At 36.8% G+C, this 26,553-nt stretch overlaps 1 protein-coding gene across 1 annotated transcript in view; it reads right to left on the reverse strand.

Moving 5' to 3' along the window:
- The window catches only part of LOC121384581 (venom factor-like), a 60,494-nt gene that overhangs the window by 2,279 nt on the left and 31,662 nt on the right, over positions 1–26,553 (reverse strand). Inside the window, exons 21-37 of the mRNA XM_041515038.1 lie at positions 26,206–26,308; positions 25,502–25,603; positions 24,534–24,722; positions 21,742–21,817; positions 20,645–20,801; positions 19,897–19,971; positions 18,400–18,580; positions 16,004–16,215; positions 13,421–13,582; positions 12,683–12,858; positions 9,224–9,496; positions 6,843–6,930; positions 5,926–5,994; positions 5,018–5,123; positions 2,566–2,661; positions 2,110–2,193; positions 1,177–1,263 (exon numbers count right to left, since the gene is read on the reverse strand). Of these exons, the coding sequence (XP_041370972.1) occupies positions 1,177–1,263; positions 2,110–2,193; positions 2,566–2,661; positions 5,018–5,123; positions 5,926–5,994; positions 6,843–6,930; positions 9,224–9,496; positions 12,683–12,858; positions 13,421–13,582; positions 16,004–16,215; positions 18,400–18,580; positions 19,897–19,971; positions 20,645–20,801; positions 21,742–21,817; positions 24,534–24,722; positions 25,502–25,603; positions 26,206–26,308 (2,236 nt within the window). The remainder of the gene's footprint in view (positions 1–1,176; positions 1,264–2,109; positions 2,194–2,565; positions 2,662–5,017; positions 5,124–5,925; positions 5,995–6,842; positions 6,931–9,223; positions 9,497–12,682; positions 12,859–13,420; positions 13,583–16,003; positions 16,216–18,399; positions 18,581–19,896; positions 19,972–20,644; positions 20,802–21,741; positions 21,818–24,533; positions 24,723–25,501; positions 25,604–26,205; positions 26,309–26,553) is intronic.

Consider the following 26,553-nt stretch of genomic DNA (forward strand, 5'->3'; position numbering starts at 1 on the left):
ATTGGCATAAGCATATGAGAGAGGAGGGTGGGGAGGGGGAGGACAACTGCCTCTCCAGGGCTGGAGCAAATCCTTAAATTCAGGCAAAAAAGATGAGCTGTTTGGCAGTAATGTTAATTTGAATAAATATTGTTATCCAGAGTCATGTATTTTTTTATAATTCGGGGAAAAATAGTCTGTGCTCCCCCTTCCCCAACCGCCGTCCCTACAAAAATGGAAGCCTGTATGCCTATGGTAATTGGTTAATAAAACACAAAGCAAAACAATACATAAAATGTGTTTTCTTGCTGTAATTTATCATGGGAAATAGTCCCTGCAACTGATTCAGTATGATGTATATGGAATCAATCAATCAATCAATTGCATGCACCCACAAGCATCTGCCCTCCTGGACACATAACATGCATTTTTCGCATTAATATTATGATCACATTAATTTCAGGATCTACAGTATTTAGCCACTACAGTATGTGGTTATCTTAGTGAACCATCAAATCCTAATGTGCATTGCTACGATTAAAGAAATAATAAAATTAGATATACATGTAGACTATGATTATTTGTTTTTTGACCTTTTGGTATACGATAAAGACATTTGGAGGTACATGAAGGACATCCACACAACACAATACAATACAATACAATATAATACAATACAATACAATCTTTATTGCAACACCATTGTAGTACACTGGTTAAGGGGACAGATTCTCATTTAAAAAAGAACAGGAGTGGCTAATGTAGGCCTATTATCATGTATCTAGGATTGTGACTCAAATCGTATCTTTAAGACATTCAAAACAGAAAATTAATTTCCAGAATATACTTGTGGGATACTCCTTATTATCATTATTATTTGGCTTTATAATACATCGTTTGGGCTCTGTCTGAAATATATGAGCTGCAATGTGTTAATGATTTTTTAATTCAGATTTACAAATGTTTTAAATATTAAGTCTCGTATATAATGTATACGGTGCTTCCAAAAGCATGATGCTCAATAATTGATTTTGTTGTCCATTTTGGTGTGCCATTTAACATACATTTTGCTTTGTTTAATGGGGGAGGGGGAACTGCTGCTCACCATAACAATTTTAATATATTAACACAGATGATCATTTCATATTATACATTTCAAGTTCATGAACAGTTATAAGAAATAGTTTTATGACTTACTTTGGTGTAGGATTTGCTGGATGGTGCATAAGTATCTAACAAACCCTGCATGTTCTGCGTCTGCATCGATAATCTTCACAATGATGGCTAGAGTGGTAGAACAACAACAGATGTTGTCAAAACACTTTTATGGACGTCTAATGCATTTCCATTACACAAATGCAATATATTTTAAAATAATATATACATGTAGTGAAGGTGCTAGATAACTTTAAAAAGTCAGTCTCATGCAGATGAAATTGTTAAGAATTTAAAAACGATGTTCAGTTCAATTGTAGAATTGCTAGAGATTTTAAAACAGTACAGCTCATTTATGCTTCTAAATACTGTAATCCACAATATAAATTAAATTAATTACATGTATGTCTATACCAATGTAGGTGCACATGAATAAATATTTTATATATATATATATACATGTGTATATATATGTGTATATATATATATATATATATATATATATATATATATATAATATATGGAGAAAGTTTTGATTCCTATTGGCTCAAACGACATGGAGAAAGTGTTTGACCCACTGTAATTCAGGACTGTTTTTTGTTCAAGTGTTGCAGTGTATTCGACCCTTCTGAGTTCAACCCAATAAGATTCTACTCTGTGTATGTGCGTGTGTCTGTGTGTGTGTGTGTGTGTATGTGTGTGTGTCTGTCTGTGTGTGTGTGTGTGTCTGTCTGTGTGTGTGTGTGTGTCTGTCTGTGTGTGTGTCTGTCTGTGTGTGTGTGTGTCTGTGTGTGTATGTCTGTGTGTGTGTCTGTGTGTGTGTGTGTCTGTGTGTCTGTGTGTGTGTCTGTCTGTGTGTGTGTCTGAGTGTGTATGTGTGTGTGCGCGCGCGTGTGTGCGTGCGAGTGTGCGTGTGCATGTATGTGCGTGTGCACGTGTGTGTGTGTGTGCATGTGTGTATACATATATACTTACCATGTGTTGAATTTGTACATGCATAGTTCCAAAAGAATGCCCATGATTTTCCATACCACTGTTTTTCACATTTACCACATCGACCTGAAAACAAAAATCACATGTGGTACATACATACATGTACTCTTAGACCAGTCTCATGTTTAAACTTTTGTGTTGACTAAAAAATAAAATAAAAGGTTTAGAGAGGTTCTCCTTTCTGTATCCCTTTTATATGATCAAAATAATTCCATATATTATTCTGTATATAACCAAGGGATTATCACATAATATTATTATCATTCTACAGAGGGAACACAAGACAAGGAATGGATGAATGAATGAAATAATGAATGAATGAATGAATGAATAAATGTTTAATGAAATCTCGGCACCAACAGGACAATGTATCATTATTATATTTTTTTCATTCTGTGTACTGTAAATAATATGTGCTTTTAAAAATGAGACACAAACCTTCAAGACACTGACAGATACGCTTCTGATTATCACAGAAGTTGACAAGCTTTCCACTAACATTATTAGGTTTGTAGAATCTTGTGCAACGTTCATCTAGTAATATAAAACAGAAACATGATAAGTGCAGGTTTTCTTTTTGCAAATAAAACAGAATATTTAAATATTGCATAGACAGAATTGCTGTTCATTGTTCAAATAAAACGGTATATTTAAATATTGAATAGACAGACTTACTTTTCATTTAACAAATAAAAACCACTATTTAAATATTGTATAGATAAGAATTGCTTTTCATTTTTTAAATAAAACAGACTTATTTAAATAATGTGTAGACAGACTTGCTCTTCATTCTTCAAACAAAACAGACTATTTAAATATTGTATAGACAGACTTGCTGTTCATTCTTCAAATAAAACAGACTATTTAAATATTGTATAGACAGACTTGCTGTTCATTCTTCAAATAAAACAGACTATTTAAATATTGTATAGACAAACTTGCTGTTCATTTTTCAAATAAAACAGACTATTTAAATAACGTGTAGACAGACTTGCTCAAGTGACAAAGATTTTTTAAAATTGCCACAAGCCCCTGTGTACAATCTAAAATTGCAATCATTTGGTCAAACTAGATTTACGTAAGGTCAGAATTGTTGAAAGATTAGTATGACAAAAATAAAATACAAACTACAACAGTCATAGTACATAACTCCCTGGTTTAATAATGCATTTTAGGACGTAATAATTTATCAAAATGAAAAATTTTCATCTAGAGAAGACAACCTTTTAACATCTATCCTGTCTTTTGTTTGTATACTCTTCAAAAAAAGAAACGCAAAAGGGTACAAATGGGTTATAACTCCGATTTTATGTTTCCTACCGGTTCATGCTTTGTGAATATAAGGTCATTGCATGTCCCAAACACATTCCCACGGTTACATTCGATAAAACGCAGCTACTGTAAAATAAAGTTTCAAAATGCGAATATTCGCAAAAACGCAGCCACGTGCAAACCATGTCACCACTGCACGTGCGTTGTCTGCACGTGCAACATGAACACGTATAAAAGTGCAGGGTGTTCGCTTGCCTGGCCTCTGTATCTGGCTGACAGTTGACAATCCAGGACATGCCACGTCTCAGTGAACCGCAGAGAAACAATGCCATCGGCCGACTAGACGCAGACGAATCCAGAACGGCCGTTGCCAGGGCATTCCATGTGTCCCCAAGCACCATCTCCAGACTGTGGGACCGTTACCAGCAACATGGATCAACACGTGACCTCCCTAGATCCGGTCGACCACGGGTCACTACCCCCGGGCAGGACCGCTACATCCGGGTACGCCACCTTCGGGAACGATTGACTACTGCCACCTCCACAGCCGCAGCAATACCAGGTTTGCGCAGGATATCCGACCAGACCGTACGGAACCGCCTACGTGAGGTAGGAATTCGTGCTAGACGTCCAGTTCGAGGTGTCATCTTAACACCACAACACCGTCGACTCCGACTGCAGTGGTGCCAGATTCATCGACAATGGCCTCAACTGCGATGGAGACAGGTGTGGTTCAGTGACGAGTCCCGATTTCTGCTCCGACGTCATGATGGAAGATGTCGCGTGTATAGGCGTCGTGGTGAACGTTATGCGGCAAACTGCGTGCAGGAAGTGGACAGATTCGGCGGGGGTAGTGTCATGGTGTGGGCAGCCATCTCACACACTGGCAGAACTGACCTGGTCCACGTGCAGGGCAACCTGAATGCACAGGGCTACATTGACCAGATCCTCCGGCCACACATCGTTCCAGTTATGGCCAACGCCAACGCAGTGTTCCAACATGACAACGCCAGGCCTCACACAGCACGTCTCACAACGGCTTTCCTACAGAACAACAACATTAATGTCCTTCCTTGGCCATCGATATCTCCGGATTTGAACCCAATTGAGCATCTATGGGACGAGTTGGACCGACGCCTCCGACAGCGACAACCACAGCCCCAGACCCTGCCCGAGCTGGCAGCAGCCTTGCAGGCCGAGTGGGCCACCATCCCCCGGGACGTCATCCGTACTCTGGTTGCTTCAATAGGCAGGCGGTGCCAGGCAGTTGTCAACACACGCGGAGGCCACACCCGGTATTGACTCCAGATGACCTTGACCTTGGTGGTGTGTCCTATCACTTATTCACAATGGACTAGAGTGAATTGTGAACAATCCTGCAACATTTGGTAATTATCGGACTCACCATTCAATAATTAAATCAATTCTCCAAATGTTACGACAATGTGGTTTTGCGTTTCTTCTTTTGAAGAGTATATATTGCAACACACATACATGTAGGTTATTATAATACTAAATATGGATTTTAGGCTTTCTTTGCAAGGATTTTCATGAATCGTATGTAAAAAGCTAAAAAGAGCTAGATATATTTTGATTAGGTCTTTAACTGGATGATTACCTGGATTGTAATAATCGTAGACTTGCACTTTCGCAGGCTGGATATTTTCAGCAAGATGTTTTTGTTTGGCTTTAAATTTAACACACTCAGGTTGTTTGTGAGAAATCTGAAGAAAACAAAATGTCTTGAAGAGTAATCTGAAAGGGGCCGTTGACAATAAATCAACTATATCACAACAAGGTTCGTACACAATTTGGAAGGCAAAATTCAAAGACATTTTTTACCGTAAAATTACAGTTTTCAAGGAATATTGCATTCACTGTATTCAATTACCCCGTAGTAATACTTGGCCTCATATATTTTTGTCACTAGTTGTAACAGAATATATGAAATTTTTCAATATTTGTGATAAAAATGTCTAGTAATATCTCAGTAATACCAGCTGACAAATTTTGGAATTACGATAAAATAAACTTGAGAAAAGTCAATTTTAATATTTATATTAGTGGAAATATGTAATTCAAGCACTTTTCAAGAGAACTAAAATTCAAGGATTTTTCTTAGTTTTGATAAATTAAATGGATTTTCATTATAACCACTCAAATTTAAGCAATTTTCAAATTTGCATGAACCCTGTTCACAAGTATAGTTTTTGTTTTTGTTACCCCACCCAACTTACACCCCAGAAAAAAAGTGTATACCATACAACAAATACTGATTTTGCAAGAGATATTTTATCCAAAGTATGTTACTCCCTTCCACCTACCCATCCCCCCACATTAACATCAGCATATATGATTTGTACTCTTCTTTCTCACTAACACTAACAATTAACCTACTGTCCTGGACAGACAACCCAGATAGCTGAGATGTGTGCCCAGGACAGTGTGCTTGAACCTTAATTGGATATAAGCACGGAAATAAGTTGAAATGAAATGAATGTTCTCTGGATGTTATGAAAAACTTGCCTGTTCCAGGTAAAATATAACAGACTTTTGAGAATGTTCATAATGTTGTATTTTGCCCTTTTCTTTTAGCTGAAAAAAAAGAGAGAAAAGTTATTAAATATAAATGATACCTGCATGAAAATCTGAATATATCAGAACATTAACATTTAAATTTTAACTGTGTTTGTGTCACAGAGAGATCGAGAGCCAATTTATTTGTGTATAAGCTCACAAATTCGTAGTTAAAATATCTGAAATATAACAAAAGTATTTAGATTTTCTGTGACATATTTTCAAATCAATAAACTACTATGGTACAAACCAATTCAGTTTTAATATATAGCTACTCCTCAACCCCCATCCAAGCCCAGTTACTGTAAACTCCTGACACCTTATGCACTGTATTCACTTGATGCGCGGTTGGTCTAGGATCGATCCCTGTCGGTGGACCTGTTGGGCTATTTGTCATTCCAGCCAGTGCACCACAACTGGTGTAACAAAGGATGTGGTATGTACTATCCTGTCTGTGGGATGAAGTGGCAACAGCGGGTTTCCTCTTTCTATATCTGTGTGGTCCATAACCATGTCTGATGCCATATAACCATAAATAAAAGGTGTTGAGTGCGTCGTTAAATAAGGGGCCATCCATAATTTTCAACATTTTCACGAGCGTACAAACCGTACGTGGGGGAGGGGGTTAAGGGGCCAGCATACACTTTTTTTTAAAATAAAAAATGTTGATCAACATTTTTCATTTGGGGATGTACACTTTTAGTGGGGGGAGGGGGGTGGGCAAAAGTGTATGGTTTGTATGCTCGTGAAAATGTTGAAAAGTATGGACGGTCCCTAAAACATTTCCTTGTACACTGTGTATTAGGGTTTTAAAAATAAATATTTATTGAACAAAGAACAAATACAGATGCTGAAGTTTGAATTACCTTTTTTAAGTCATCTTCAATGGGTTGGTAGCCAGTGAATAATCCGACATCTATTACTGACATACCTGTTTCCTGTTTGCCGTTGTACCTGAAAAAGATTGGGGGAGGGGTAATCATCTAAACTTGTATTTTTATCCTACCAATATTATCATATTACATGATTAAAGAAAAGCATAAATTTTCTATTAATTTAATATTACACTTACGTTTTGTGGCATATTTTTGTCTTTAATGGTGCATACAGTAACAAGTTGAACACTGCGCAAGTCTTATTACTTATTAACAGGGACTTAGTATGATAATGGGGGGGGGGGGGGGGGGGGGGCATGGATAGAAGTGCAACCATTTTTCTTCTGAGGTATAAAAAGGCATATCTGCTACTGACACATTTTTGCCACTTGTGGTTTGACTGGCAAGATGTAAAACAACATGTCAATATGTTTTAATTATATTTGAGTAAATATATAGAATGAGCCTGCTGTAAGGAATATTTAGTTTTCATCTCGGTTGCTTTCAACTTGAAAACTGATTATCAAATGCATGTAGTCTTTGATATTTCAGAATTGTGTAGCAGTTGCTCAAACACGAGTAGACGAATCATGATGCAACCCGTAACAAAACGTTCCCTGTAGCGGATTAAATTTTAAAATCATTTCATTTCAACTTATTTTCATGCTTACATGTATATCTAATTAAGGTTTATGCATGCTGTCCTGGACACACACCACAGCTACACTTTTAGTGGGGGGTGGGGGGTGGTTTATGCATGCTGTCCTGAACACACACCACAGCTACACTTTTAGTGGGGGGGGGGGGGGGGGGGGTCAAAAGTGTATGGTTTGTACCAGGGGTGGGGAAAAGCCCTTTTTTCCCAGTCTGGGACCGATTCTCGATCTCTGAGACCGAAATTATTTTTCAAAAACGTGCGTTTGCCGGTCCCACTTTTGTCATTCTTGTCGGTCCGAAGCACCTGTCCGTTTCTATTATAGGAACAAATTCCTATCCGCCAATTGGATCAGCCTGACCAGACATTGGCATCTTGTGCATGATTTAAAATAATAATAAATAAATAAATAGTGGTCAAAATTGACTGGTGTTTCTGACGTCTGTGATTTTAAAGTCTGCCATAAGTCGGAGCTACAATCAATCTACTGCCACTAGGCTAAACATTTGTCAAAGCCGCTGTGCTAGTCACGAGATAAAACAGACGTTAACAATAGCATCATTCTTGGTGAGAAAGCTACCAAGGTATTACACTCCAATTAAAACAAAGGACCCAGAGTTTGCAACTGGTCACAATCAACACATGTTAACGCCTGTGTACGGAGCGTCTGTCGGGTCGAGTGTCAAGAGTCCGAGGCAAGAGGCTTTTGTGAAATACAAACTGCTTGAAATAGCATAAAATATACTGGAATAATCTATAAATGTGTTTCTTGTTGACTGTTCAATGTAGTGTATCAAATAATTATAAAGGACTTTAAAATTTAAAAAAAGGTTTACACCTCTTTTTTAAAAAAAAGTGGGAGTGAGTTGGAATAGCTAAACCGGCTATCTTTAGAGCCAGGAGAGGTCAAATGTCATTCAATCGGCGATAACGTTATTAATTGCTTTGTCTAAACGTGTGCCAGCTCAAGTTGTCAAACGCTCCAACGGTGTTATTGTTTATTAATTTTCAGGACTACTGAATACTGGTACTTTTTATACATATATGGGAGTTAAAATGCATAACTTTTATTCCTTTTTTATATTATTTATTCCATTATGTAAAATAAATATAATAAAAAAAAAATTGCTGATGTGATCAAACATTTTGTTTTTCTTTCATGTTTTGATGTTTATCATTTCGCGTTCATGATTCAAGATAAAAATATACAAATGCCACTATGATTTTGTTTTTAGAACACTATTTGGCAAATATCACCTTTTAAATGATTTTATAATTTTTATTTGTATTCCTTTCTTCTTATCCCTCTACCCCCCTCCCCCCGGTAGTGATGACATCAACGTGGGACCGATTGACAATTTTATTTTTCCTCACCCCTGGTTTGTACGCTAGTGAAAATGTTGAAAATTATGGACAGTCCCTAAAACATTTCTAATTAAGGTTTATGCATGCTGTCCTGGACACACACCACAGCTATCTGGGCTATCTGTCCAGGACAGTGGGTTAGTTGTTAGTTGGTTAGTGGTTAGTGAGAGAGAAGAGGATGTAGTGGACTTACACCTACCCATTGAGTTGTTAAAACTCGCTCTGAGTGGGAGCCGGTACCAGGCTGCGAACTCTGTACCTACCAGCCTTATGTTGGATGGCTTAACCACGACACCACAGAGCGTGGTTTTAAAATCAGATTTAGAACTATGAGGCTGAAGTAAATATTTACCGGACACAGACTTCGATGCAAAGAACCCTGGCACTGACCAGAACCGATCTTTCTCGTCGTACATTGAGGTTTCCTATCTTGGAGAACAGTCCACCAACCCGCGAGGTACCTGGGGTTTTATTAATTTCTCTGTTGGTCTGCGAGTTTTCCATTTCATGACGAATGTTTCCGATTCTTGGCACGACTGAAGGAAACGTGAACGTCTCTATGTCTGCATCATCATCCTCATCCTCTTCATCCTTGCAGTCCACAGAACATGGGCGACACGTTCTTCTGCAAGATAGGAATCAGGATTTGTGTGCATATACTAAAATAATCATATGTGTCCATGTGGCACAGGCTTATTCCACTTGAGGGTACATAATTTGTTGTCAGGGAAGAGGCTTGCCGAGTCCCTGACATCATATTATGTACCCGAGGGTGGAATAGCCCTGTCCCACATGGATACATAATGGAGGATTATTTTTTTCTCATCCAGTAGATAAAAAACAAGCATATTTGGGGAAACATGAAAAACCTACTCTTTTTTTTTTCATCTTACAATAAAATAATCATAATCATTGAAAAGATTGTACCTAAAAATGATTTATACTAAAAATATAAACCGAAAATGATAGTATAATTTCATTGTAACAGCAGGTTTCCTTGTTTTTATGTAATATAAAAAACATTTCTTGCGTTATTTTGCCATTTACATGACATAACCCAATGTTATTATCGGCTCAAACAACAATAGTCACGTGGTCATGCAAGACCGATTTATTCCACATGGGCTGATGTCATGGAATACGCCTGTCTTGTATGGCTAGGAGTGGGAGAAATGAAGGGATTGCCATGTGTTTGCAGCTATTGAAAGATGTTTCCGACCACTTGAGTCTTTTTGGCAATTAAAATTACATACAATTTCTTATTTAGAATGTCAGTGTCTAGATATTCAATGTGTTGGTGTTCGTGTGTTCATGTTGCCACTGGCAGGGTTTCTGCCAGAGGGTAAAACGCGTATGCCGCCATACCCAAAAATGTTTGCAGATTTTATTTTTTAAAGTTAACCTTTTGACATAATTCATGACTCTTATCGTTACTGTATGATTTTCTTAACCCTAACCCTAATCCTAACCCATTTTCTTCATGGGGAAGCCCCCCCCCATACCCCCTGTCGACTGTGGTTGCATTCAGCACACACATTGTAAATATTCAATTCCATAGCGCCATACCCAAAAATGTCTTTCTGGCAGAAACAACTTGGTAACAGTTATTGTTCATATTTTTCATAATATATATTGTTTCATACATATGAAATTATTGGAAGGTAACATCTGGTTTGGGTTACTACACCTTGCTTATTACAAACAGTGTTATTCTAAACAGAAAAATATCTGTGATATGTCATCAAATAGGATCAGAAACCTGTTACAATGGCAGCAAACTCAGGACAGTCCCTTTAAGCCTTTTGATGAATATTCATTAAATAATAATACAAACATGTGTTAAGCAGCCACTAATGAGAGCATCAACAGATGGCCTTTTAAGACAGGTGGCTGCTTAATGCAGGTCAGTTTTTACTATTCTGATTTGGTATAATATTAAGATGGCTACTTAATAATAATACAGTGGCTGCTTTATTTTTGTTTTAAACTTTTATTCTGTCTTATTTTGTTATCTACAGGTGGCAGCATGGGCAGGGTTGACTATACATTTCCTTGCCATATTCTACTGATTCATGTACAGTTAGTGGATAACATCAATTCTACTGACTGATGTACAGTTAGTGGATAACATCAATTCTACTGATTCATGTACAGTTAGTGGATAACACCAATTCTACTGATTCATGTACAGTTAGTGGATAATATCAATTCTACTGACTGATGTACAGTTAGTGGATTACAACACCAATTCTACTGATTCATGTACAGTTAATGCATAACATCAATTCTACTGATTCATGTACAGCTAATGCATAACATCAATTCTACTGATTCGTGTACAGTTAGTGGATAACATCAATTCTACTGACTGATGTACAGTTAGTGGATTATAACACCAATTCTACTGATTCATATACAGTTAGTGGATAACATCAATTCTACTGACTGATGTATAGTTAGTGGATAACATCAATTCTATAGACTGATGTACAGTTAGTGGACAACATCAATTCTACTGACTGATGTACAGTTAGCGGATAACATCAATTCTACTGATTCATGTACAGTTAGTGGATAACATCAATTCTATAGACTGATGTACAGTTAGTGGATAACATCAATTCTACTGACTGATGTACAGTTAGTGGATAACATCAATTCTACTGACTGATATACAGTTAGTGGATAACTTCAATTCTACTGACTGATGTATAGTTAGTGGATATCATCAATTCTATAGACTGATGTAGTTAGTGGATAACATCAATTCTACTGACTGATGTACAGTTAGTGGATGACATCAATTCTACTGACTGATGTACAGTTAGTGGATAATATCAATTCCACTGACTGATGTACAGTTATTGGATAACATCAATTCTACTAACTGATATAACCAGTGGTGTATCTAGGTTATGGTAGGCATGGCACGTGCCCTGGGCGCCACTTGAAGGGGGGCGCCACTGAGCAGTGTGTATTAAAGTTAGAGGTTATCTCAAAAATGGCTGTCAGATGTCTGCATAGGGGCATAATTTCAGTACTTGCCATATGTGCTATTTTCCGTAGATATGCCACTGCATAGAACTGAAGTACACTGAAACCATAAGTTAATAACATGGATCTCCAACTATTAGGGACAATCAAATATAGGCAATATAGGTAATACAAAAAATTAATAAAACAAAGTTGATCAGCAACTAGCAGTTGACATTACAGAAGTAAGTAGCAATCTCTGAAACCTGAATAGCAAATCTTCACATGATACTGAACAAAATATTCCCTGCCATGAAGCAGACATCATGAATGATCTTATTGCTGGTTACGTTTTTTTAAAACAGTTTCTAAATTGCACATAGACATCAAAAGATGACAGCAACTGGGGTGGGGGAGGCAATTACATATTAATATGATTGTCAACTGGGGTCAATGAATTGGGTTCTACCACCTATACTGCACACAGAAATTTTGGTTTCTACCACGTATACTGCACACAGAAATTTTGGTTTCTAATTAACACCTATACTGCACATAGAAATTTTGGTTTCTAATTAACACCTATACTGCACATAGAAATTTTGGATTCTAATTAACACCTATACTGCACATAGAAATTTTGGATTCTAATTAACACCTATACTACACATAGAAATGTTTTATTCTAACTAACACCTATACTACACATAGACATTTTTGATTCTAACACCTACATGTATACTGCACATATAACAGAAATTTTAGGTTCTAATACTTATATTGCACACAGAAATTTCTCATTTTTGTTATTTTCAAAAATCTATGAAAGTTGTACTACCTTTTTTGTTGCGAGAAGAACTGTGTGAGAAGGTGCGAGAGACTCTCACTCTTGATAGTGATGTTGAAGGGACAGGCGACCTCCTCGTCACCGGGCACGTTGAAGCGTACCTCCACCTGCATCATCCCCACACCGGTCCCCTCCGCATCCAGGTGAAGCTTCCCACCTGTCGGTACCTGTCGGGCAGGGGGAAGGTCGTCAGGTGTATATATATATACACATACATTCAGGGTATATAATCTACCATACATTTTAGTGGGATTGGAATGAGCAGTCTTGTCTATCAACACCACCAAACTACAATACATTAATATTACATCTCCACATCCATTGAAAAATCATTTTAAAATTTTTATTTATTTTTTAATCACCCCATAGCACATGCTTAGGAATTCCTTTAAAACTGTTAGTATGATTATTGAAATTAATAAATTCTGATCTTTGTTTACCACAAAAGCTGTAGTATTTTATAATATTACTTAATTACACTTTCTGTCATTGATAATAACTTATTAATTAATACATTATTCTAACATAATCGATTACATTTTAAATATTTTTTTATGGCCCTCAGAAAGATGAAAGAAAAGTCAAGGTTAAATAATTTGACATTATAAATGTTAATAAAAGTACTGTGAATTTACCACCTATAATAAATAAGCTGTGCATCTTCAATTGACTCCCATGTAATATCCTAGATATTGTACACATTGTGTAACATGTTTATTTAAGTCTTGCCTGTGAAATAGATTTAAGAACGAAGGCATCCTGTTGGTTAAGTGTGATTGATTTTTGGAAATCCTTATCTACTTCAGACCGGATGTCGCATGTCATATCCAAAATGGCAGCGTAGGTTCGTATACTATACTCTGATAATGCCTGTAGACCCATTACTGTGTCCTGAAAGAAAAGAAAAAACAAAATGAATTCTTTTGTGTCAAAATACCCCAGCAGAAAACCATAGAAAATATTAAATTACTTGCACACTAAATTATTTTATTTTGTGGAAGACGTTTTTGTTAGATTAGTGTTTCAACATCCACACCGGCCTCGGTGGTGTTGTGATTAAGCCATCGGACATAAGGCTGGTAGGTATAGGGTTCACAACCCAGTACCGGCTCCCACCCAGAGTGAGTTTTAACGACCACTAAGACCAGATGAGTGTAAGACCACTACACCCACTTCTCTCTCACTAACCACTAACAAGTAACCCACTGTTCTGGACAAACAGCCCAGATAGCTGAGGGGTGTGTGTGCCCAGGACAGCGTGCTTGAACCTTAATTGGATATAAGCAGAGAAATAAATTGAAATGAAATGAAATGAAATGAACATCAACAAAATCTTTATAAGTATGGAAAATGACTATTACAACTTGTTACAGATGTTGGTGAAGACTTTATGACTTTAGAATACATTTAACTGGATAAAAATTATGAATCCATTTCACGAAATGTTTATACTTTGAGCACAAAGATTGAAGCACACAATATAATCATGTAGATACCCAGGATTGTGTGAATGATATTTCAAGTGGGCGGGGGGGGGGGGGTAGTATAACTGGGAGGGGGACACAATTTTTTTGTATCAGGTGCCTCAAACACATTGGCATTTAGAGACAAAATAGCAGTGTTTGTTAGGTAGCAGGTTTGTGCTGTCCACACCCCTCCTTACACCCCACCCCCACTACTGCCCCATCAATTCATTTCTCTTTAGCTTATTTTCATTTTTATACATCCAATTAAGATTCAATCACACTATCTGGGGCACACATCTCAACTCTCTGGGGTTAGTGGTTAGTAAGAGAGTAGTTGGTGTAATGGCCTAATTTAAAACTCACTCTGGGTTGGAGCCGAAACTGGGATGTGAACCCAGAACCTACCAGCTTTAAAAAAATTTAAACTTTATTTTGTTCACTGACATCACTAAGAGTATATTTATTTATCAATCAATCAATCAATCAATCAACCAATCAACCATTTACCTCCTCCTTACACCCACTGAAAGTTCAAGCACGACTGTCTTGGGCACGTTCTCCGAGATTCCCCAGTGGATGTGTCCAAGACTAGTGCTGTCGTCAATCAATCAATCAACCATTTACCTCCTCCTTACACCCACTGAAAGTTCAAGCATGACTGTCTTGGGCACATTCTCCGAGATTCCCCAGTGGATGTGTCCAAGACTAGTGCTGTCGTCTTCAATCAATCAATCAATCAACCATTTACCTCCTCCTTACACCCACTGAAAGTTCAAGCACGACTGTCTTGGGCACATTCTCCGAGATTCCCCAGTGGATGTGTCCAAGACTAGTGCTGTCGTCTTCAATCAATCAATCAATCAACCATTTGCCTCGTGCTTACACCCACTGAAAGTTCAAGCACGACTGTCTTGGGCACATTCTCCGAGATTCCCCAGTGGATGTGTCCAAGACTAGTGCTGTCGTCAATCAATCAATCAACCATTTACCTCCTCCTTACACCCACTGAAAGTTCAAGCACGACTGTCTTGGGCACATTCTCCGAGATTCCCCAGTGGATGTGTCCAAGACTAGTGCTGTCGTCTTCAATCAATCAACCAACCAACCATTTACCTCCTCCTTACACCCACTGAAAGTTCAAGCACGACTGTCTTGGGCACATTCTCCGAGATTCCCCAGTGGATGTGTCCAAGACTAGTGCTGTCGTCTTCAATCAATCAATCAATCAACCAATCAACCATTTACCTCCTCCTTACACCCACTGAAAGTTCAAGCATGACTGTCTTGGGCACATTCTCCGAGATTCCCCAGTGGATGTGTCCAAGACTAGTGCTGTCGTCAATCAATCAATCAATCAATCAACCATTTACCTCCTCCTTACACCCACTGAAAGTTCAAGCACGACTGTCTTGGGCACATTCTCTGACATTCCCCAGTGGATGTGTCCAAGACTAGTGCTGTCGTCTTCAATCAATCAATCAATCAACCATTTACCTCCTCCTTACACCCACTGAAAGCTCAAGCATGACTGTCTTGGGCACATTCTCTGAGATTCCCCAGTGGATGTGTCCAAGACTAGTGCTGTCGTCAATCAATCAATCAACCAACCATTTACCTCCTCCTTACACCCACTGAAAGTTCAAGCATGACTGTCTTGGGCACATTCTTCGAGATTCCCCAGTGGATGTGTCCAAGACTAGTGCTGTCGTTAATCAATCAATCAACCATTTACCTCCTCCTTACACCCACTGAAAGTTCAAGCACGACTGTCTTGGGCACATTCTCTGACATTCCCCGGTGGATATGTCCAAGACGAGGCCCCGTGGTTCATAAGGACTTGTCGTACCTGCGTTGAAACAAAGGAGCCATGAGATTCCCGTTGTTGTATTAACCAGGCAGTGATCAGGTTGCTCTCCTTGATGTTTCCCATCTCCAGGTACGCAAGCAGCGCGTATGCGGTCGTTTCCACGGCAAGGGCACCTGGCTTTTTAGCATACCAGTAAGGTGTCAGATCATCAACGAAATGGTCTTCACTTCCTTGACTCCAGTAGGTCAAACCTGAGAAAGAAGATGGAAGGGAATGTTTTATTTAACGACACACTCAACACATTTTATTTACGGTTATATGGCATCAGACATACGGTCAAGGACCACACAGATATTGAGAGAGGAAACCCGCTGTCGCCACTTAATGGGCTACTCTTTTCGATTAGCAGCAAGGGATCTTTTATATGCACTATCCCACGGACAGGATAACACATACCATGGCCTTTTATATACCAGTCATGGTGCACTGGCTGGAGTGAGAAATAGCCCAATGGGCCCACTGATGGGGATCGATCCCAGACCGACCACGCATCAAGCGAGCACTTTACCACTGGGCTACGTCCTGTCCCCTAACCTGAGAAATAATGTCCGCACACCCACTGAAAGTTCAATGAATGAATCAATCAACCATTTACCTCCTCCTTACACCCACTGAAAGTTCAAGCAATGTTTGGAACAAGACACCCCAGCACGAAAAATACATCGGCTATTGGGTGTCAAACTATGGTAATGCAAATAAATAAAGTGATGATCAACATCAATATAAAAATTCAAGACTTAAACAAAAACGGTGTAAAGAACTGTGCAAAAACACAAATATCACAGAATTTTACTCAAAACTTCAATTTTGTGCTGTATTGGCCATTCTCAAAGAGAATGTTACACCCCTGCACCACGGTGAGGTTACAGCACGCGCAGGGGCCTGAGAAAGAAAGACAGGAAATTGTTGTGGTTTAAAGGAGAGGACAATTAAGGCATTTGGCCTGGTATGCATATTCAGCGATATATAATGCACATTATTGCTTAATATCAACACGTATAATCGTATAGTTAATTAATAAAACGGTTAAATGTGACGGCTATTATATATAACGGGCGCAGCCGTTTTGTACCATCTCAGTGAGTACGCCCTCTGGCGAGCTGGTGGTTACGTAACACTTAATGCATAACGTCAGGAATGAGCCTTAGAACTAGAGAAACACAATCTACCTGATTTTTGCGGGATGATAAATAGTCATACATTGCAATGTTCTGTAATAATACACATCCCAGTAAGCCAGCAATAAGTATATCCACCACAGATAGGAAAGGACATACCACGGCCTTTGACCAGTTGTGGTGCATTGGTTGGAACAAGAAAAAGAAAAAAACCAATCAGGTGAATGGATCCACTAAAGTGGTTCAATCCTGCTGTTGTTTAATGATACCCAACAGGTCTGTTGGAGATCATTTTGATAGTTATATAACATAAACTGGTTTCTAAAGCTTGTTTGCCACAAAACAAACTACTTACTGAATAACAAAGAGCTTAGAGAAAATTCAACTATAAAGTGGCAACCTGTGCTAAATAGTTATTTGTTTATTAATCTATATTGTGACTTTTTATATTGTGATTTTACAATATGTTAGTTATTTACTAATTTTGGGGTGGGATTTAACTCAGTCGGTTGAGTGCTCGCTTTTATGTGCTTGTGTAGCAGGATCGAACCACCTTGGTGGACCCATTCAGCTGATTGGGGGTTTTCTCCTTCCAATCAGTGCACTGCAACTGGACAATTAAGGCTGTGGTATGTGCCTTCCTGTCTGTGGGAAAGCGCATATAAAAGATCCCTTACTGCATTAAAAAAAATGTAGCAGGTTTCCTCTGATGACTACGAGTCAGAATTACCGAATGCTTGACATCCAATAGCCAATGATTAATTAATCAATGTGCTCCAGTGGTGTCGTTAAACAAAACAAACTTCTTCTTATTATTTACTCATTTTAAACAGATAAAACAAAAAACATTTAAAAAACAACACCACCCTCAAAAAATAACAAAAAAGGATGAACAAGAATGAAGAAGAATAAAAATGTTACGTTATTACAACTTACAATCAACAGTGGATTTTGCCATTTGTGTAAGCTTTTCAAAGGATGAAGAAGAATAAAAATGTTACGTTATTACAACTTACAATCAACAGTGGATTTTGCCATTTGTGTAAGCTTTTCAAAGGATGAAGAAGAATAAAAATGTTACGTTATTACAACTTACAATCAACAGTGGATTTTGCCATTTGTGTAAGCTTTTCAAAGGATGAAGAAGAATAAAAATGTTACGTTATTACAACTTACAATCAACAGTGGATTTTGCCATTTGTGTAAGCTTTTCAAAGGATGAATTAGAATAAAAAAATTTAAGTTATTAAAACTTACCATCAACGGTGGATTTTGCCATTTGTGTAAGCTTTTCAAAGGCCATATATCTAAGGGGACTATTTGACATTGCCAAAGCATATGATGTCATGGCAACTGCTAAAGGTCTGTTGATCTCATGTAATCTCGATTCCAAATACTCCACAGCACGCAGACGTGTTGTCATGGCAACGTGTTCTGTCTACAGAATAATATAGAAATATTACCATTCTACAAAGTAGTATTATTACAGCCATAGTTTCGTATAGTTTCTTATCAGTATGCTTAAAACCAAATGCATTAAAATACACTGCAATGAATTTTAAATCAATTTTTTTAAATTATTTTGTTGCATATTCACTATATTATAAAACTATGCTAAACAAATATCTGTGTCTCCAGACCTTAGCTTCATTTTATTATGGGTTCAGTGCTATACCTATAACCTAAATTAATTGGGGACGAAACAGTAAAAAAAAGCAGGGCACAACAACAGTCTTTCCAATCAAAACAAAAATTGAAAAGGTCACGTTTTTTATATATTGTAAATCATAAAATATTAGCGATCGTAAAATTAAGCGAAATCCAAATAAGTGGCATATTAGCGCCATAGAACTTTAGTGAGGTCATCATATTAAAAACTAAAAAACAAATAAGCTTAAGTTGTAGGACCAGATGAAATAATGTTTTTGATGTTATGCAGCTTACAGACATATTGAATTTTGTAGAAAATTGCAGAAATGTGCATGCTAACAAAATATAATTTCTGTCGGTTGATCGTAGAGAATTAGACGGAAATAAAAAAAATTGGATTTGGGAGTAGCTCCCATAGGTGGCACTTTGGTATGGTTAATGCTGCACGTGCAGTTTGTGGCACATGTCATTCAGCCTAGGAGACAGACAGGGCAAGTGGTGTTTTTGTTGTTTTGCATTATGGTGAAGTATTACTTAAAGAGTGACTGTGAAGCAGTATGTTTCTGTCTTGGACGACAGAGCTTGCTCCGCAAGCACTTGCGCCCACGACAGGCGTGCGCTACAACAGCTTGCTCTGAATGTGCACGTTAAACCCTATGACATGACACATGAAGCAGTATGTGTTATTATGTTACTTAATGTACACTCGGTCAGTCGGTCCGGCCTAGTGTGTTTACAATAAATGAGTTGATATTTATTGGTGTTTTATGTTTTCTATGGGAGGGCTCTGGAGTTAAGGGAACTAGTGTTATTTGCTATCCTTTTGGATTAATCAATAGTATGTAACCATTGTTGTGCCTTCAGTTAACCACAGACAAAACAACCACAAAAATGTTTTTTGGAACTGTCTGTTGTGTCTCTTTAAATTTAGCATCTTGTATGACCTTGCTAAATTCGCTAACATTTTCTGATTTACAGTATTTATGCCACCTCCCCAATGCTAAGTATAGCCCTCTGGAGTTTTAGAGTTCTCCTATGTTTATGTATAATTACACTGATGAGTATATAATAATTTAGAGTTATAATTGTATAACAAATGCTCACCATTGGTCTACAAACACTCTCCATTAAGGCTATCAGGACGAACGCTGTTAAAGTGACATCACCATTGATTCCACCCTGTGCATATCAGCATTTATTAATTAACATTTTTATTTTGTATCATAACAAAAAAACAAAAAAAATCACAATACTGTAATACATGTATTGGGTTAAAATCGTCTATTAGAGAACTATGTTATTAGTTAAAGCATCAACTTCTCCTCAATCTATAATATTTTTAAAAAAGGTAATTCACAAAGAGAACTATATAAAGTTTTAATAATCCAATATATTTGCTAAATTGACTACTAAAACAATTTGTATATTTTTGTATTCATTCATTTGTTTGTTTGTTAGTTCTTCGAAATGTTTAATAAATGTCATCCTAATTAACCGTGAGATCAATACTCTGTTATACTTGCACATATCTTACTTTGACTGACACACACACACACACACTCTCTCTCTCTCCCTCTCTTTCTCTCTCTGTCTCTATATATTTCTCTCTTTCTCTCTCATTGTCTCCCTGTCTGTTTGTTTCTCTATCCCTCTCTCACACAATCTCTCTCTCTCTCTCTCCCTCTCCCTCCTCTATATCTGTGTGCGTGTCTAACTCTTATTGAAATAACATGTGTTAGACACAAAAGAGTCAAAGGTTAAAATGTGATGAGATGCCATTATATTAATTTAATTCAATTTGAGAAAGTTGTAGAGACAATATCAATATATGAATTAAACAAAATTGCCTTACCAACATTTCTTTATGCAAGATCCAGGAGCCTTCTTTGAAGGAGCCGTCAGGTTTCTGTTTTATGATGAGCCACTCGAAGGCAGAACAAGCCACATGTTCATCCACAGAAATAAACTGCATAGCCTGGGAAAACGTCTTCAGAGCAAACGCTGTAAGCCTGTTTTAAAAAACAAATTTATAATAATTTCAATTTCCTTAGGCTTGAAAAGACATTTTAAATATTAAATATTTTGTGTACAAAATAAATAAATTATTGATTTTGGTTAATGTTTTATTCATACTTTTCAGCTGTCATTCTTCTTACTGTGATAAAATAACAAGCACGATTTACGGGATGGGTGCTTAGGGTGTACAACCATAACAAATTTCAAAATACCGATGATTCTGGTTTCTGGTGAAGACTGTTATATTTATGAATATTAATAAACATTCCAACCCACCCTCATTATTGTATATATGTCCTTTTTAAACACTGAACTCTTCCCTGAAAAAATCCTGAATATGCCCCTGCATAATAATGTAAGGATGGCTACAAATTAAAATGTTTGTACCGTGTGTATTTTATTGTTCTTGATTATATTGTAATATTTTAAAATTTTATTTACATTGTGCCAATATATACTGATAATGCTTAATATTTAATTAATGCTAATCTTTAATTCTTCTTTAGTGGCAACATCTTTAACAAATCTTAAAGGGACAGACCCTAGTTTCAACACATGAAAATTAACACTAAGTTTAGTTAATTATCAAACCTGTAACACAAATGTGAAACACGAGTCTGTGACTTTGAAATGGTGAAATACCCTCTAAAAATAGACTAAAACTCGACTCCATTACTGTTACTTGTCAGACACACATGCGTTTTTAAAAATATGAGAAATGCATTTTGTGATATTAAAAATACCAGGATGACCAAAAACACTTCAAATGTATGGAAATTGATACGGTAAACCATAAAATCTAAGTAAAGTATGATTTCAGTTATCAAAAACAGCTATAATAGTAAAAAATATGCCATAGTGTTTTTAAACTAGGGTATATCCCTTTAATGTTTGTTTAGTGTGTGGATGGGGTTCGATCTAACAATGACTTACCATGTACTTGGCTGTGTGTGTGGCCAGGTGCCGTACGATCCGTCGACTTTTCTGAAAGTCAGCTGTCTGTTGAAACCTATATGATTAAATAACACAAAAGTTATCTTTATATATAAAACTATACAAGGCTTATTGTTAAAGTTTGCTTTTCACTTTCCGTAACATTCAAAGTGAAATATAATAAATTTAATATTATCATAATGTTGGGGGAAAACATATTAAAAAACACCCACAACTATTATGTCACTAAACTCTAAACAACTAACAATTAACCTGTGTCCCAAACAAACAATTCAGATATCAGAGGTGTCCAGGACAGCATGCTTAAACCTTAATTGGATACAAGTACAATGGTAAATTTGTAAATAATTTAAATAAATAATAATTTACTACAATAATTATATAATAATCCACTGAAATCTGCCGTGTGCATGTCTGGATTTGTCAGACAAGTCTTGGGAGTGGCAGTCCTCTTTTAAAGTACAATGGGATTAAATTGCATGTCCCCTGCAAAGTAGGAAGAATCTATTATCTTAGGGAGTAACAGTCGTCCTATAGATAATGACTTGACAATGATTCATGAACTGGAGTACCGACGAGTGTAGAGATATCTGTAACCTTTAAAGGGACATTCCTGAGTTTGCTGCAATGTTTAAGATGTTATCGACTAACAGAGACTTTTTAATGATTGTAATTAAGTATCAAATATATTTTTCTGCATAAAACATTAGTTGCTGTATATTAAACATGTTTCTAATCATTCTAATATTTGTACTGGGTTAAATTTCGTTTTCTTTCAAACAGAGGGTTTTTCATAAAAACGCCATTATTTGAGACGAAATCCTTCTACAACGAATATTAAGACGACCAGACATGAATATACAACCTTATATTCTAAATAATCAAAATATACGCCATATGTAAGTAATTGTAGACAATTTATTAGTCGGAAACCGTACCATGCGGACGCGAACGAAACCCCTTACTACAGTACGAAAAATAAGTCTCCATCAATAAACAGTACCGGATGTTTTACACTGAGTGTGTGTGTTGTACGAAATGGCTGGTGGTTGACTGGTATGTAACCAGTAAAAATAACACCTTTATCCTTTATAATCAATGAGTGTTTTAGCGTTAACTGGTGTGGTGGTTAAACCATCGGACATAAGGCAGATAGGGTACAAGGGTTCCCAGCTCGGTACACGGGGTAATAGCCCAAAATATCCCCCCCTGCAAACATACCAATGGGTATAAAGGACTAGACCAGAAGTCCCTGGGGTATAAAAATTATTATCCCGAATATACTTCTCTTTGATAAAGCAATATAGTAGCTTTTTTAAAGTGTTATTATTATTATTTATTTATTTTCTATAAGGTTTATAATCAAAAAACTCGGGCTAGGGTGAGGGTTCCTGTAAGGTTGTAGTGGTGCCAATCAGGCTAGCCCACTTTAACCTCGTTATATTTGGTGTGGGGTATATTTTGGGACGTATCACCAGCTATGTACCAAGATATTTTTAACGACTCAGTGGGTAATAAGAATGACCACTACACCCTCTTCTTTTGTACGTCTTAACAACTAACCCTCTGTCATGGACAGACAGTTCAGATAGCCGAGGTGTGTGTGTGTGTACCTCAGGATGAGCGTGTTTGAACCTTAGGTAAATAAGCACGAAAATCTGTTAAAATCCAATGAAATCAGTGAGTGTTGCTTGTACAGCATGGATTATTACAACAATCGTGTCCAACACTTTTGTGTGCAGAGAACAATTTGGACAATGTAACTCTTTTGTTGTTTAAATTACCTATATAATTAATAGATCTTTACTAAATGTATTATAAAACTTTCAAAAACCACCTAAATATGTCATGTGATATATACCATATTGATAAACTAGTGTTATAATTATAGGATATTAAACAAGCTTCAATCAATCGATCCATTTCGTATCATGTTTATATCCCGAGTGAAATAATTTTCAGTTGTCACATGCTTTAGCGAGCGACAATATAGGTTGTAGAAGCATCACGAGGGGTATATGGCTTTTTATGTACCCTCTATGTGTTCTTTTACCCCAAGCCGAAGGCGAGGGGGTAAAAGAGCACACAGAGGGTACATAAAAAGCCATATACCCCGCGAGATGCTTCTACAACGAATTTATCTTGCCGACATGTTAAACCATATAGCCAAATAATCAAAATAACGCCAGACAATAATTGTTAACAATTTATTAACAGAGCCGTACCACGCGGACGCGAACGAAACCACTTACTAGTGACGAAAAATAGTTCCATCGATAAACAAGTTTTTAACTTCAAATGTTTGTAATACGAAATTGTTTGAAACAGATATTAATTTTAAAAAAACACCTTTATTTATTTATAATCTAATTATTGCTTTAGCATTAACTGGGGTGGCTGGAAACTGTTGGAAATTACAGACGGGGTATAAGAGAATCTGGCTCCACCCACAGGGGTATAAGGGATTTGTCCAACGGCAAACAACCAATGAGATTAAAGAATTTTACATGAAGTCGAGATAATGAAAATTATTTCACGAGGGACATAAACATGATACGAAATGGTAGTGAGTTTAATATCCTATTTATTACCTACAATCGATCTTAATTTATATCACTGAACTCGCTTAGTTGACGTTCCTGTAAGGTTGTAGTGTGCCAATCAATGACGTCACGAAATGTTACATCCCACTTGGCGTTCTATAGTGAGACGTATCACTTTGATATGTACCAAGATATTTTTAACCATATGGGTAATAAGAATGTTTATACCTTGTCTGATGTACGTCTTGGCCTTTTTCTCCATGGCAGACGACAGCTGGTTTGTTGCCTTGAGGTATCTCAGGATGAACACGTTGGGGGCAAGGTAAATGAGATTCTGTTCTCCACACCCAGTAGGAAGCCTCAGCATGGTTTCCACTCCTTCTATCGTGCCCGACACAGTCGGTCCAAGAACATCACCTGTAACGAAGTTCATGTATTTCTCACGTACAATTGATTCATACTTATAGGATATTAAACGAGATTCCGTTCTGAATCATGTTCATGTCCCAAGTGAAATAATTTTCATTTCTCACAAACTTAAGCAAGTGACAATGAAAATTATTTCACGATGGAAATAAACATGATACGAAATGGTAACAAGTTTAATATCCTATTTATTATCCCTAATGGATCTTAATTTATATCACTCAAATTGTTTAAGTTTGTAGTGCGACAACATGGCCATAAAAATTAACACAAAGACAATGGACACAAAAATAGCACATCTTTGTTAACTGAATTACAACCAGGATTAATGTGTACCATTTGATTTTTTAAAATTATCATTAGTCACAAAAGATTTCATATACAGTGAATAAAGAATGGTGATTGATAATACTTGTAACAGAGGATGCACTGTAATATAAACAATCCTAACTGGTCAACATTTGTAACTATCTTATGATCTAGGTCAATTAAATGCAAAGGCATGTGTGATGCTAGGGATGTGAGGAAGTGGGGGCAGTGCCATCAGCAGTAAACAAAACATTAATATTTAGGTAATTATTTTAACAATTATAATATCAAAAACAGGAAAATGGTCCAAGTGATGCTATAATATATTCAATGGAACTTATTTAGGAAACATTAATGTCATTCCCTTCTCCAGTAAAATAATCCCAGTATGCTAATGTTTAAAAAGACCGAAACCAAATCCAGACCCGACTGTTATACACCCACAACAAGTCTACATTTACCTATAATGCTGAGCGTACACGCCTCTGTTTGCGGAATGGCTTCCACTGGCAGATCCAGACTGAGTTCCACATGCTGTCGTCGCTCGTCCGAGTGAATCCTGTCTATAAGGGGGATATCACATGAATAAATAATATACTGGTATGTATACCGGCCTCGGTGGTGTGATATACAAGTTATACAATAGCAAGTACGTATAAACAACTTACTTTCAATAGTTAAGGATACTTAAATAAACAACTATTTTGGAAAGATACTTAAATAAACAATTTACTTTAGATAGAGAAGGATACTTAAATAAACAACTTACTTTAGATAGAGAAGGATACTTAAAGAAACAACTTACTCTGGATAGAGAAGAATGCTTAAATAAAGAACTTACTTTGGATAGAGAAGAATGCTTAATAAAACAACTTACTCTGGATAGAGAAGAATGCTTAATAAAACAACTTACTCTGGATAGAGAAGAATGCTTAATAAAACAACTTACTTTGAATAGAGAAGAATGCTTAATAAAACAACTTACTCTGGATAGAGAAGAATGCTTAATAAAACAACTTACTTTGAATAGAGAAGAATGCTTAAATAAACAATTTACTCTGGATAGAGAAGAATGCTTAATAAAACAACTTATTTTGGATAGAGAAGAATGCTTAATAAAACAACTTACTCTGGATAGAGAAGAATACTTAAATTAACAACTTACTCCGAATAGAGAAGGACACATTTCCGGAGTTGTCTCTGAGCAGACGCTTGCCGCTGGGATCCAACATTATGGAGACTGTGTGAATTTTCTCTATTCCTTCTCCCTACACAAGTAACAGTGATAGCAGCAGTTATTTTCTCAACAGATTTCGATTTCTCTCAGTAAGTATTTATTCTATCAAATTAATATCAGTGCTGATATAATAATAATAATAATAATCATCATCATCCTAATGATCTGATCTGAATCCTGACAAGTGAAAATCTGCTCGGACAAGCAAAATGTGCCTCAGTGGTTGTCCAATGGACAAGTAAAAATGTTCAGTGCAGTTTCATTTAGAGTGATCAA

The sequence above is a fragment of the Gigantopelta aegis genome, chromosome 10 (assembly GCF_016097555.1).
Source record: "Gigantopelta aegis isolate Gae_Host chromosome 10, Gae_host_genome, whole genome shotgun sequence".
Classification (NCBI taxonomy): Eukaryota; Metazoa; Mollusca; class Gastropoda; order Neomphalida; family Peltospiridae; genus Gigantopelta; species Gigantopelta aegis.